At 46.2% G+C, this 15339-nt stretch overlaps 1 protein-coding gene across 4 annotated transcripts in view; it reads right to left on the bottom strand.

Moving 5' to 3' along the window:
* Window positions 1–6914: 6914 nt before the first annotated feature.
* Window positions 6915–15339, bottom strand: part of HNF1B (HNF1 homeobox B) — a 60500-nt gene continuing 52075 nt past the window's right edge. For all 4 annotated transcript variants that reach the window (XM_005583955.5, XM_045375133.3, XM_005583956.5 and 1 more), the window contains one exon: window positions 6915–7878. In XM_005583955.5, the coding sequence (XP_005584012.3) occupies window positions 7858–7878 (21 nt within the window). In that variant the 3' untranslated portion in view covers window positions 6915–7857. The remainder of the gene's footprint in view (window positions 7879–15339) is intronic.

The raw sequence follows: 15339 nt of genomic DNA, 5'->3' as shown, positions 1-15339 counted from the left end.
ATTTACCAAGTGCCAATGGGTGTCAGGTACCGGAAGCTGGGGACGAACCAGTGAACAAAACACCACACGCCTGTTCTCACAAAACCTATATTCTGGTGGGAGGAAGACAGTGACAGTAGGGAAGGGGCCCATTGTGCTATCTCATGTTGTATTCCTGAATTGGATGCTAATGACGAACATTTATTGAGCACCTTCTTACGTACCAAGCAAAAGACTTTATGCATCTTCTATCTCATTTAATCCCCAGACAACCCCATTTTCAGATAAGGAAACATTCAGACAGGTTAAGTTGCCTTCCAAAGATCTCACAGCTAGTAAGGGGTAGAGTCAGGGTTTGAAATCAGATTTGAATGACTCCTTACTCTGAGCTCTTAACCATAACTCTATACAGCAGCAGTAAATATTTACTAGATGAACAAATGAGCAGATAAATGGTTAACCCTAACTACAGTGGCAAACTATTGTTTTGTCTCCATGATACAAACATGAGCAACATGCTTAAGTTTTTCATTGACTTGTTGATTCAAGTGCCCCAAAGTGTGGCTGCTGAAAGTAGATTTTGTAATGATTAAGAAACACTTGTCTTTCTTGTTACCATCCATGTTTCCTGGACAAGACAACCTATTTTTTGAAAATAATGCTGAATTATAATGGAAAAGTTGTACAAAAGAAAATATCACCTTAAGTTCTCTTTTCTAGCTTTGAATGTGTGGGTTTGTGATAAAGTCTCTGTATTAGGCTGAATAATGACCCCCAAAGATATCAGGTCCTAATCCCTCCATCCTGTAAATGATACATGAAAAGGAAAAAGGGTTTTTGCTGATGTGATTGAGGAACATTATCCTAAGCAACACAGTGGGCTGTGAATACAATCACATGTATCTTTATAAGAGGGAGGAAGAGGGAGATTTGACACAGAGTAGAGGGCAATGTGACCACGGAGGCAGAGATAGGAGTGATGTGGCCACAAGCCAAGAACTGCTGACAGCCAATAGAGTCTGGAAGAATCAAGGTAAGATTCTCCTAAATTTCAAGCTTCTGGAGTGAGTGACAGCCTGTTGACAGCCTGATTTTGGTCCAGTGATACTGATTTTGGACTTCTGGCCTCCAGAACTGTAAGAGAATAAATTTCTGTTATTTAAAGTCACCACATTTTTGGTAATTTGTTACAGCAGCAAGGGGGAACTGATAGAATCTCCTAAAGGAGGAAGCAGTAGGGAAACGAAGTCTTCAGCAGGCAGTGCAGGTGATTCAGAAATATTCACTCAGTTATCTTTTTGGTCAGGATGCCCAAAAGAAATCCTATCTTGGAAAGCAAAGTAAAGATACCCATGCAAATATGAATCCACCTCCTTAGCCACCCTCCCCTTTCACCTTTCTCTGCTTTGTTTTTCTTTCTAGTATGTATCAACACCCATATATTTGTTTATTTAGTATACATTTAGTATATTGTTTAGTTCTTGTTGGCTCCCTCCCAGTTGAATATAAACCCCATAGGGAAGTGACCTTTTTTAAACTGCTTTTCTTCCCATGCCTAGAGGAAGGAGTATGTAGCATATAGTAAGCACTCAATAAACACTTGTTGACTAATGTGATTTGGCTCTGTGTCCCCGACCAAATCTCATGTCAAATTGTAAATCCCAATGTTGGAGGTGGGGCCTGGTGGGAGGTGATTGGATCATGGGGGCGATTTCTAATGGTTTTAGCACCATCCCCCAGTGCCGTCTCATGCTAGAGTTCTCAGGAGATCTAGTCAGTTGAAAGTGTGTGGCACCTCCCCCTTCTCTCTCTTCCTCCTGCCTGCCATGTAAGACGTGCTTGCTTCTGCTTCACCTTCCACCATCATAGTAAGTTTCCTGAGGCCTCCCAGAAGCAGAAACCTGTACAGCCCACATAACCGTGAGCTGATTAAACCTCTTTTCTTTATAAATTATCCAGTCTCAGGTATGTCTTTATAGCAGTGTGAGAGCAGACTAATACATCAACCAAATGAATGTCATTTGGTTGACATCATTTAGGGATCATATTAGGGATATGAAGAGCCTGACATCATATTAGGGATATGATAATATCACATCACAGCATAACATACAACTAAGATGCTTCCTAAGGTACCACTTTAAAGAATAACCAAGATAGAGCATATGTTTGTGTAACATTGTTTTTCGTTTTCTACAGCAGCAGGGATTTTTAAATTTTCATTTTTATTATTTATTTTTTTTTTTTTTGAGACAGGGTCTTGCTCTGTTGCCCAGGCTGGAGTGCAGTGGTGCAATCTTGGCTCACTGCAGCCTTGACCTCCTCAAGCAATCCTCTTGCCTTAGCTTCCTGAGTAGCTGGGACCACAGGTGCACACCACCATACCTGGATTTTTAAAATTTTTAGTAGAGACAAAGTCTTGCTATGTTGCCCAGGCTGGTCACAAACTCCAAGATTCAAAAGATCCTCTTGCCTTGGCCTCCCAAAGTACTGAGATTATGGGTGCGAGCCACCACAATTGGCCAACAACACTAATTTCTATTTCCTACTTTGTTTAGGGCCCAAATCTTGGAATTGTTTTTGATCACTCTCTTTCTCACATTCCACACCTAAACCATCAGGAAATCCTGGTATCTTCAAATCCTCTACCTTCAAAATACACAATCAGATCACCTCTCATCACCCATGCTTAGATTATGGCAACAACTTCCTGATAGTCTCTTTGCTGGCACTCTTGGCACGCCCTTTCCCAGAAGCTCAGCAGTCAGAGGGATCCTTTTAAAACATAAGTCATATCTTATCCTTACTGTATTCAAAATTCTCTGCTGGCTCCCAGCTCACACAAAGTAAAAGCCAAAGTTCTTACAGCAGTTGGCAGAAGTCCTTACAAATGGCCACAAGGCCGTTTGTCGTTGTGCCCCTGCACCTGCTTACCTCTGTGAACCAGAACTTTCCCCCTCTCTCTGCTCTAGCTGCTCTGATATACGTTTCTTTCCTGCCTCAGGGCCTTTGCACTTGCTGTTACCTCTGCCTGGAATGCTCTCCTCCCAGGTGTCCACGTGGCTCACTCAGCAACCTTGGGGCTCTCAGATGTCACGTTCTCTGTGGCCACTCTCTTCTTCCTTGTCCATCCTGTTTAAAATGGCTACCAGGCTGCACACAGTGGCTCACGCCTGTAATCCCAGCACTTAGGGAGGCCAAGGCGGGCAGATCACCTGAGGTCAGGAGTTCCAGACCAGCCTGGCCAACATGGCGAAACCTTGTCTCTACTGAAAAATACAAAAATTAGCTGGCATGGTGACATGTGCCTGTAGTTCCAGCTACTCAGGAGGCTGAGGCAGGAGAATTGCTTGGACCCAGGAGGAGGAGGTTGCAGTGAGCTGATATCACGTCACTGTACTCCAGTCTGGGTCACAGAGTGAGACTCTGTCTCAAAAAAAATTAAAACTAAATAAATAAAAATAGATGGCTACTCCCGGTATCTCCTTTACCTGCTATAATTTGCATTGATTTTTTAAATCATCTGACACACACACATACACATACACATATTCACGTATTTATTTGCTATCTCCGTGACTAGAATATAGGGTTCATGAAGGTAAGGATTTTTATGTATTTGGTCTACTGATGTATCTCCAGTGTCTAGAACGATAGTGCCTAACATGCAGCAAGTGCCAGTAAGTATTTATTGAATAAATGAAGGGGAAATATTATTTTGGATTATGTGTTTCCAAAAGCAAAGATATATACAGAAGATCTTGTAATGGCTCAGGAAATCTGACATGTTTTCCTTATACTGGTATTTTCTGGTCTTTTTAAAAAATTAGCTTTATCCATTTATTACCTTCAACCTTCATAATTAATTGGGGATAATTTAATATATCAGTTCATTAATGATGTCAAGACAATGTAGCACCGGAAAGAAATCTTTCTTTGGGGAACATAACAGTGTGTATCTGGTGAAAAAATAAAAGACGGCAGAAAGAAACATCTTGTTTTTGTGGTGCGTGATCTGTTGGCATAAACGTACATATGCAGATCGTGCGAAGCCTGTTTTAGTGTTTCCTGCTTTTGATGTTGTCCCCCTCATATTTGCTTTGTGGGTTCTCCCTTTGAAAGTGTTTTCTCTATAGGCACGCATCCAGGAAAAAGGAATGTTCATCCAGGCACGTGCAAAGTCCTGCCCACTCTAAAGATTCATTTGTAAAATAGTCGTGTTATACATCTCAGCAGACAATCCAGTATTTGTCCAGTTAGAATGACCTCTGCACCCAGGAGAAGAAGAGGAGGGAGCGGGGTGGGGAGGAGGGACCGAACAGGCACTTGGTTCAGCTGATTGCAATTTCTCAGAAATATTCAGCCTGTGTGATGCTGTTGGGATGTGTTTGAAGTGTGAAGACATGGATATGTCATATCTCATTTTCTAGAGCAGCTTTGGACGGCGTGTTTGAATTAATTCCTAAGTCAAAAGGGACACACTGGCCCTGATTTTCCTGGGACAGAAGTTAGCTCCCACCTCTTCCTGACCTTCACTCTTCCTTGCTCACTGGACTCCGCCATGATCCCCAACCCACTTTTTAGAACACGAAGCCACTTTTAGTTCCATCTTCCCAGTGCTCTCTGTGGCCCTCCCACATGTAAGATCATGTAAGATCATCACGTTCTATCTTCTTCTTTTCCTAAGGAGGACAAAGACTCTCCCCAGTGAAGCCTTTCTCTTCTCCTCAGGCCCTTCCTTCCCGACTCAGCCTGGGTTTACCACTGAGATTTGCCATATACCATACAAATGAACAAAAACATGTTACCAATTATTGGCAGTTGTTTTTTTTTTTTTAAGCAAACGTCAAGTTGGTGATGAAGTTATCTGGGAATGTCAACCAAACCCAGAAGACTACACGAGACTACAGGAGAAGGCACTCTGAGATGAGATGATACTAACACACAATACCCATCGTATATACAGTTCTATGTGTTTAACATATAGTAACCCTCTTACTTCTCAAACAACCTTATAAAGTAGGTACTACCATTATCATTCCAGCTTCACATAGCAGGACACTAAGGACCAGGGAGGTTAAGTGGTGGAGTTGGAGATTCTAATCAAGGAATTCTGGCTCCAAAGATAATTCAAAGACTTGCCCCCAACTGTGGGCCAAGAGCTCAGATTCCCTGACTGTCTGCTTTGTATTCTTTCTTATCTACCTGAATTCAGCAGCTTACACTGCAGTATCTCTGCCTAGGTGGAATACCCCGTAACTGGTTAGCATGGAGAAGTTTAATACAGTTTAAGGCAGGTTTTCAGTACTGATTTTATTTCCTATCCATGGATGTTAAAATGAAATTTGCCTTCCCCAGGCTCACCCTGGAAAGTGACAGCTGGCTCTGATAAAAATGGAACCGTCTGTCTGTGAGCCTGGGGTCAGGGTATGAAAAGACCCTGGAGATGGTTGGTCCATCAGGTGGTGGGAGGAAGGTGTGGGGGTGGAAGCTTGCCAATGAATCTTCAGAGTGTGTAATTCCCCTGGGCCCTTGTATAGCCAGTGGAGGGAGGTCCCTGTTTGATTTAGAAAGGTGAAGCTAACCATCCTTGGGGCCCTCAGTTGCCAGGGTCAGCTGTCTACATATCTTGGTTCAAACAGGATTTGGTTAGGAAAACTCTCTAGAGACTGTCCCCAACCCAGCCCTCCTCCCTGTCTTCCATCTACACCTCTGCCCAGATGACCTGTTAGATAAATACGACCTTCTGGGTTTTCAGGGTCTAAATGCAAGATCTAAAATCTACCAAAAGCAGATGCTTGCTTTTCCAGAAACAACACGAGTCCAGATATAGGGCTTCAATTGGGGCTGGAGCTTGAGGCCTGTGTTCCCTTCCTCTTCCCGGAGCTCACAGGAGCCATCCAACAGGACAGCTCAACTAATGAAAGGGGATCTTGGCCTCTCTCCATATGTAGTGCTTGGCCTTGTCCTCAGCCCTCCTCAACCCAGTCATGAATTTTTCTCTTGACTGTTTCAACCCAAATTATACTGTTAGGGGGAGCTAGGAATCAATTAAAGTCAGTATTTCCATATCCATCCATTCCTGGCCACAGAGTAGGTACTCAGTAAATTTGCCCAGCTCGCTGAAAATTGAATCTCCCACTTCAATGGGATTTTGAAAAAAGTCCATTACTCATGGCCTGGTTAGCACAATCTTTGCTTCCACTTCCGTTGGGACATGCTCTGCCTAAAAGCGAAGAGCCACAGGCCAGTAGGCCTATGCTGTTTGGCAAAAAAGAAAACAGCAAAGAAGACAGGTCCATCTTCCTTTCTCCTGGAGTCAGCACTGAATTATTTGTGGTAAAGTCCCTGCTGATGGAGTCTCTGGGCCTTTGGCTTTTTACTGTTTGGACTATTTGTATTCCTTAGCATCCCCGCCAGAGAGAGAATCTTGGGCAAGAGGTGATGTCCACAAGAGCCCATTCACTCAGTGACTGAGAGCTCTAAAGGAAGGAAAAGGAGGGCAGGAAGAAAGTCTGGAATTAATGCTTTAAATGAGGCTAAACAATTTACCCGCAGGGTTTTCATTCATCCTACTTTTTGTCTGTTTCTATCACACAGGTCACCCACCAGGAGTTGACTCTGTGACTTTACCCCTGTGAGTTGCAGGGAAGAAAAGGGTGCTAGCTCCTGCTCCAGCCAGATGCCCTCTGAGTGACTCGTGGAGTCTTACTGGGGAAATCAACTCTCCTTTACCTCAATTAGCAGTGAAGCCTACACAAAGACACCAGGAACAATGATGGCAAGAGAAGGCCACCCGCCTCTCTACACCCCTAGATGACACACTACATGATCCCAGCGGAGTACACAGAAAATTCCAAGGAGACCAGAGGCCAGGGGTCCTTGGTGGAACCATGGCAGGGAAAGTATCAGAGACAGAAATATGAGGCTCTGGGTAGTGATAAAATAAATTGTTTTAATGGAAGGCTTTCTGAGACTGCAACTTTTTCTTCTGCTATCAAACAGCCAGTTTCCCTGCCCTGGGGTTTGTTAGGGAGTGCACGGCTGAACTCCTGACCCACAGGAAGCTGGCACATTACTCTGACACACTACGTTCAGCCCCTCCAGGGATCCAGAGGTGTGTCTTAATGTCAGGAGACTGGAGTTAGCTGGTAGTCAGTCCAAGGTATGCCATCCCATGAGTGTCCAGACCTGAGGGAGGGGACAAGCGGCTTCACTTCCCACTTAGGGTGTTTCTCCATGAAGGAAGAGAGAGGGGACAGATCACTTTTGAAATTTTGACTCTGACCTTTACAAAGAAAACTATTAGACACTTTAGTATTATATACAGGGCAGAGGGGAGAGGACACACAGGGGAAATTGCACTTAATTACAGTAGTTTATAGTTTACAGCCATTGGACAAATTTACTTCTTTAAAAGAAATCTCAAGATCATTTGGGATGGGGCGGGGGAGGGAGTCTGCAGATATTTACAGTGTGTTTGGCTCAGTTCACTAGCACGTGTCCTCCTCTCCTCGTTTCAGTAACAGATTCAAGTTTTCGCATCAGTTTGTTCGATGAAGGATCACAACGTAGACAGTACGGCTTTCTTGCTTCCTCTTCGGCGGTTCCTTGTCTCCCACCTCCAGGACAGACAGGAGTCCGTGACATCGTGGGAGAGGCATCGTGGCAATACTGCATAGAAGGGAAGCTGGGTTTCAGGATGCGCCTCCTGAGAGTGGATTGCCTGAGGTGCCAGCAGGACGTCCGTCGGGTAAGCAGGGACCTCTCGCAGGTGCTTGTCAGGTCACTGGGCTTTTCCACGACAGCTGCCCAGAGGCTGATGGTGTGGAAAACACGGTCCTTGTTGCTGCGCACAAAGTAAGTGATGTGTAGGCATCACCAGGCCTGCAGAGGACACTGCAGAGAGAGAGGAGGGAGAGTGCTCAGCTGTGTCATTTGGCAGGGACATGGGCCATTAGTTTGGCTTCTCTAAGGGAGCTGATGCCCAACTCCACCAGCAAAGGGCAGCAGGTGGAGGGCTGGGGGCCTCGTGTCTGCTCAGTTCTGCGGTTTTCATGCTGAGGCGCACTTCCTGCAGGAAAACCTGGGAGCCGGCTTTCCCGGCCACTTCAGAAGAGAGAAGTGAATCGTTGAGGACCTTGAAATAGTCCTAATTTGCTGACCTTAATCCTGAAGTTGGGCCCCTCTTTCTGTGACAGTGGCATTATAGAGTGCCCAGTGTGCTTGAAAAGGCAGCTGGATGGTGAGCTCTTGCCTCTCATGGACACAAGGGTCTCTTCCTAAGACCTCTAAGAGCTGAGGTCTCCTATACTAATGCTTCCCAAACTTTAATGGACCCACGAGTACCAGGGAGCCTGTGAAAATGTGGATTCTGGTTTAATTCTGACTTGTACGCCTGCGGTGGGCCTAAGAGTCTGCATTTCTAACAAGTTCCCAGGGTGTGCCAGTGCTGCTCCCCTAGGGCCGCAAGGCCAGAAAGCACATGAGAAAATGACCACTCAAACTACTCATCAGGAAGGAGCTTTGCAAATTGCAAAGTGCTTTCTACAGGTTTCTTACTTTGGCATAAGAAACTCAGAGGACCAGGGAAAGGATCCAAAGGCTGAAGGCCTCTGATGCCATCCTTGTGGGTGGACCAGGGCAGGAGACCCCAGAATGGCTGGAGAAGCCCTCAAGAGAAGCCACCTCACCCAACTCAGGGCAGCCTCGCCCTCCAGTGCCCGGGCCTTACTCATTTGAACCGTCATGGAGCGTCCCTGCTCTCCTTTTCACTTCTGGGGAGTCTTTTTGTCTCCCTGTGTCTTCTCCTTCCCTTTTGTTTTTGTTGGCATCTAAGGTTCTGCCTTTGACTTAGTGGCTTATTCTCTCAAGATCCCCCCCAAACACACACACACACACACACACACACACACACACACACACACACGCCTACAAATACTACTAAAGGCCACTGTTACCACATTGATCAGTGCTCCAACCATAACCCTATATGAGGATACCATTATGTCTATTTGACAGATTAGGAAAACAAGGCTAAAAGAGTCAGTGAATTATCCAAGGTTTGAGAACTAGGAGAGTGTGGAGCCACAGCCTCAAACTAGCTGTGTAGGTGACCACTCAGAGTGTGCTCTTTCAATCATGCTTGGAGGTGGGGAGCCTTCTACGAAGTTTTGTGCTCTTGGACAAGTCACTCTCTGTGTGCCTCAGTTTCTTCCCCTATAAAATGGGAGTTGTTGTGTGATTCGACGAGTCAACACCTGCAGAGTCCTGAGAGTGGTCCTTGGCACAACTGTTATTATTAACATGGGGTTCTTCAGCCCAAGCCCGTGCTGCTCCTCAGTGCTCTTAAGAGTGGGGCTGAAGGCCGGGCACGTTGGCTCACACCTATAATCCCAGCACTGTGAGAGGCCAAGGCGGATGAATCATGAGGTCAGGAGATCGAGACCAGACTGGCTAATATAGTGAAACCCCATCCCTACTAAAAATACAAAAATTAGCCGGGCATGGTGGTGCGCACCTGTAGTCCCAGCTACTTGGGAGGCTGAGGCAGGAGAATTGCTTGAACCTGGTAGGTGGAGGTTGTGGTGAGCCAATATTACGCTCCTGCACTCCAGCCTGGGCAACAGAGCAAGACTCGGTCTCACAAAAAAAAAAAAAAAAAAAAAAAAAGAGTAGAGCTGAGCAGTGTGTGCATGTGAGGAGACAGGCTTCTGATCCTTCTACATTCTTGAGACGTTGGTCAGGGTCCTCTGATACCCTTTGCCTCCTCTTCCTCCCCTGGCCCACCCCCACTGTCAAGTCTCTTTACTTCCCACTATCAGCCTTTTTCCAATTTTCAGATTTCAGGTGGAGGAGAGAGAAAACGGCTTGTGACCTTGCAGGTTTCAATAGAAGAGCAAACAAGAAGGGCAGATAAGGAGACGCCAGTGAGATTCTATGACCTGTCATTAGGGATGGGCTTCCCAGCTATCAAATGTTTGCTCACATAATAAAATGGTGGCAGAGCCCAAAATGTTGTCAAAGGAACTAGAGTTATTTGCCCCCTTCAGAGTCTAAACACAAACATCTGATAAGGGGTGCACTGTGGTCTTTTAGAACTGGAGGCCCAGCACATGCAGCCCCACGGGGGCCTGGCCCAGAAGATCTCTGAGAGACCGCGGGGCCCTCCATCTGAAAGGTGCGGTAGCTGTGGCAATGTGAAGGGCATCCTCACTCTAAGAGGATTTGTTACATAATGGTAAGAGCTAACATTTATCGATGTCCTACTGTGTGCCAGGCACCATACTAAGGGTTTCAGAACCATCACTGCCTCAAATTCTTACATGGACCCTTTGAAGTAGGTGATTATCGTGAATTCATTTAACACATGTTTGAGTGCCTACTGCGTACTTAGCACTTTTTTAGACACTGGAGATGCAACTGTAAACAAGACCCTGCCCACGTCTTCACAGACTTTACCTCCTAGTGAAGGCTTTGAATAATAAACAAGTAAACAAATGCACACATACACACACACACACACACATATAATACAACTTTAGGTAGAAATGAGCACTCCATAGAAAAATAAACATACAGGTTAGGGCAGCTTGAGGAAAAAGAGATTACCTTAGATAGGGGAATCAGGCGAGGCCTCTTTGAAGTGGTAACATTTGAGCTGAATGAAGTGAATGGGCAAGCATGTAAAAATGCATGGAAAAAAAGAGCTCTGGGCAGACACCACAAATGCAGGAGTCCTGGAGTGGGATCTCTTCAGCCGTGGCACAGCTGAAGCTGAGCGGGCGATGGAGCGAGGGAGGAGGTGAGAACGGTGACACTGGCAGTGGCATAATCACATAGGATCCTGTATGTCTCTGTTTTAGTTAGGTTGTCATGGAAAGCTATTGGAGAGTTTTGCCAGGGGATTGACATACTTGGTGTCTCTTTGTAAGAGATCACTCTGGTAAACAGACCCTAGTGGAGCAAGGGTGGGAGTGGGAGACAGGCAGGGGCCACCTAAGGAGATCAGGGAGAGACAAGGGGGCCTGGCCTGGGACTAGGACAGTCCTGATGGGAGTGTGAGAAGAGGCCAAATTTAGGATGTATCCTGAGGGCCCCCTAGTAGAACTTATTGATGGACCGATGTAATGTGGAGAGAAGAATCAGGGACACTCTCAGCTCGCTCACTTGAATAACTGGTACCAGTTTTGGAAATGGAGAAGCCCATGGAGGAAGCAATTTTGATAGGATGAAATTAGGGCAAAATGAAGAGTTCCTACTTTAGGCACATTGAATTCAAGAGGCTTATTAGATATTTTAGACATGCATCTCTCCCTGCCGAAGAAGCACTGGATTTGTGAGTAAGCGCTCAGGGAAGACTGGACTGCAGACAGAATTATAGGAGCCACCGGCGTGTACACTTGACCTAAAGCCATGGACTGGAGGAGACCACCCAGGAGTGAGCATAGATGAGAGGAGGCCAAAGAATGAGGCCTGGGGCCCTCCAACACATAAATGTGGGGAAGATGAGTTGTCAGCTGAGGAGATGAGAAATGGCCAGTGCCGTAGAAGAATCAGGAATGGTAGTATCCTAAACTCACATGGAAAAAAGGAGAGAGCGATCAGTTGTGTCAAAGACAGAGGCTGAAAAGTAACCATTGGATTCAGCAGCAGGGAGGTGTTCGTGAGCTGGACACAGTGAGGTGTGAGGACAAAAGCCAGTCTGCAGCGATCTCAAGAGAGAATTGAGGGTGAGGAAATGGAGACAGTGAGGACACATAAGTCACTTCTATGACCATGAACTTATGTGAGATTCATCGTAGCTCCATTAACTAAAAGTCATGAAAAAATGCTCATCATCACTGGCCATCAGAGAAATGCAAATCAAAACCACAATGAGATACCATCTCACGACAGTTAGAATGGCGGTCATTAAGAAGTCAGGAAACAACAGGTGCTGGAGAAGATGTGGAAAAATAGGAACACTTTTACACTGTTGGTGGGAGTGTAAACCAGTTCAACCATTGTGGAAGACAGTGTGGCGATTCCTTAAGGATCTAGAACTAGAAATACCATTTGACCCAGCCATCTCATTACTGGGTATATACCCAAAGGATTGTAAATCATGCTGCTATAAAGACACATGCACACATATGTTTATTGTGGCACTATTCACACAAAGACTTGGAACCAACCCAAATGTCCATCAATAACAGACTGGATTAAGAAAATATGGCCCATATACCCCATGGAATACCAGGCAGCCATAAAAAAGGATGAGTTCATGTCCTTTGTAGGGACATGGATGCAGCTGGAAACCATCATTCTCAGCAAACTATCGCAAGAACAGAAAACCAAACACTGCATGTTCTCACTCATAGGTGGGAATTGAACAATGAGAACACTTGGACACAGGAAGGGGAACATCACACACGGGGGCCTGTTGTGGGGTGCGGGGAGGGGTGAGGGATAGCATTAGGAGATATACCTAATGTAAATGATGAGTTAATGCGTGCAGCACACCAACATGGCACATGTATACATATGTAACAAACCTGCTCGTTGTGCACATGTACCCTAGAACTTTTTTTTTTTTTCTTTTGAGACGGAGTCTCGCTCTGTCGCGCAGGCTGGAGTGCAGTGGCGCGATCTCGGCTCGCTGCAACCTCGGCCTCCCGGGTTCATGCCATTCTCCTGCCTCAGCCTCCTGAGTAGCTGGGACTACAGGCGCACACCACCACACCCGGCTAATTTTTTTTTTATTTTTAGTAGAGACGGGGTTTCACCGTGTTCGCCAGGCTGGTCTCTATCTCCTGACCTCGTGATCCGCCCGCCTCGGCCTCCCAAAGTGCTGGGATTACAGGCGTGAGACACCGTGCCTGGCCGAAGCCTAGAACTTAAAGTATATATAAAAAAAGTCATGATTATAATTCCGGTTTTACAGATGAGGGAAATGTGGCCTGGAGAAGTGATAAGTAAGTTGGCCAGGGTCTCATAACAGCAGGGCTTGTGCTGTGCACCCCTATGTAAGAGCACTTCTTTCAACCCCCTCAACAGGGGGAAATAAATGCCTTTTGCCACTTAAAGCCCTTTTCCCAAACTCAGAGCCACTCAGGGATGCCAGCAGGGGAAGTCAAGAGTGACCCAGCTTCCATGGGCTGGGTGTTTCCTTTGGGACATGCGCTGAGTAAGTATTTTACACGTCTTCATCAGTTAGTCCTTTCAGTGATCCCATGAAAGAGGTATCATTATCTTCATTTTACAGGTGCGCAAACAGAGGCTCAGAGAAGCTTAGACATTTCTCTGAGGTCACACAGGTAGAAAGTAGTAGAATCTTGAGCCCAAATCTGCCTAACTCCCAAGTCGATGCTCCCAACCATCAGAACACTCTGCTTCCCCACCCAGTGAAGAAGCTGGGAGAGCGGGAACAGCTGAAGCGGATAGATGTTGAGGCCACCCCCCTCCCCTCTCCCCGTGTCAGCGCCCTGACTAGTGACTGCTCTGGGGGCCCTCTCTTGACCTTCCCATAAACTAGGAAGTCAAGCAGCGGGGAGAGAACGTTGTGGAAACAGGAGTTGGCTCACAACCTGCCTACACTTGTTCTAACTGAGGTCAGTGCTTGCTGTGGTCTTGTTTCCAGACTAGCGGGGCATTGTTGAACTCAGGCACAAACCCACTCAGAGATAACTTGCCAGCACCCAAGAGTTGAGGAGGAGGGAGAGGTATGTGCTCTGGAGGGGACAGATGGCAGTAGATGCAGAAGGATTCTTGGCAGCGAGAAGTCCCAGCCTGGGGTTCCTGACCTGTAATCCCCAAGGCCCTTGGGGCACGTCTGCCTTGACAACAGGAAGTACTGGGATCGGACAGATACAAGTACAAATCCTGGCTTTAGCTTTATACCTGCATAGCCTTAGGTTGTTATTATGGGTGCTTAAAAGTGGATATTGGAAGATGAACGTTGTTTAATGGGTTGGGAGTGAGAAAACCAGTCTGGAAGTCCAGCTCTGGAATTTATGCTCTGTTTGAACTTGACCAGATCCACACCTGTCTTTGAACCTCAGTTTTCTGCTTTGTAAATCAGGTATAAAAATAACGACCTTGCAGAATGGGTAAGAGGGTTCTCCAGGAAATGTAAGCTAGAAAAGCATCTGGGGTGCTGCTTGGAATATGGAGCCATCAAAAAATACGAGTTCTGCATTCATTCATTCATTCTTTGTTATTTACTGAACATCTAATATAGCCCAGGCATTTGGCTAAGCCCAAAGGGTATGGGTGCTTTGAGAGGCCCTGAACTATTTGCTTTTTTCCTGGGAAGTGGGTGAATGGGGAGTCTGTGTATCAGCAGGAGAATGGGAAACAGGGATCTGGAGCTCAGGCCCAAGAGGTAGGATGTGCTTGAGAGACAGTAGTAATCCTGAGACATTTTCTTACCCCAGCCTGCTTTGACTGCATGTAGACCAAGCACCAAGTTGGATATTGAAAGAGTCACTAGGCCGGGCTCAGTGGCTCATGCCTGTAATTCCAGCACTTTGGGAGGCGGAGGCAGGCGGATCAAGAGGTCAGGAGTTCGAGACCAGCCTGGCCAACATGGTGAAACCCCGTCTCTACTAAAAATACAAAAAATTAGCTAGGTGTGGTGGCGTGTGCCTGTAGTCCCAGCTACTTGGGAGGCTGAGGCAGGAGAATCGCTTGAACCCAGTAGGAGGAGGTTGCAGTGAGCTGAGACCATGCCATTGCACTCTAGCCTGGGTAACAGAGTGAGACTCCGTCTCAAAAAAAAAAAAAAAAAAAAAAAGTCACTGGAAGGGGAGACAACTATCTCCTAAAGGATCACAGACGGGAGAGAAAACAGGGTGGGTGCTATCACTCTGAGTACTTGACTATGTACTAGGCATTCTGTTAGGCACGTTGAATATTTTGTGAGATGGGGGTGGGATTTTCCCCATTTATAGATGAAGAAACTGAGTCTCCCAAAAGGCAATTAACTGCCCAAGGTCACATACCAGAGGGTGATGGAGCTGAAAGTAGCTCAGGTCTGCTGGCGTTTCCTACCACTGTACAATGCCTCTAAAATAGCACTGCTCAGGATGTGTCCCTTTGACCCGAGCAGGGTGCGTGCTAACTGCCTGGGTCAGCGCACACATCAGCAAGTGAAATGCTCCGAGAAGCCCTGCCCAGTGGCATTTAACTTTATGGAACCCAGCAGTTCCCCCAACATATTTGACCAAGGAATCCTTCTCTCCCCTCACTCGTATGTCCTTGATACTTAGTGATATGGTTTAGATGTGTGTCCCTTCCAAATTTCATGTTGAAATATGATCCCCAGTGTTGGAGGTAAGGCCTAGTGGGAGATACTGGATCAAGGGGGCAGATCCCTTA

This window comes from Macaca fascicularis, chromosome 16 (genome assembly GCF_037993035.2).
Source record: "Macaca fascicularis isolate 582-1 chromosome 16, T2T-MFA8v1.1".
Lineage (NCBI taxonomy): Eukaryota > Metazoa > Chordata > Mammalia > Primates > Cercopithecidae > Macaca > Macaca fascicularis.
The sequence above is the reverse complement of the archived record's forward strand: the minus strand, read 5'-3'. Positions and strand labels throughout refer to the sequence as shown.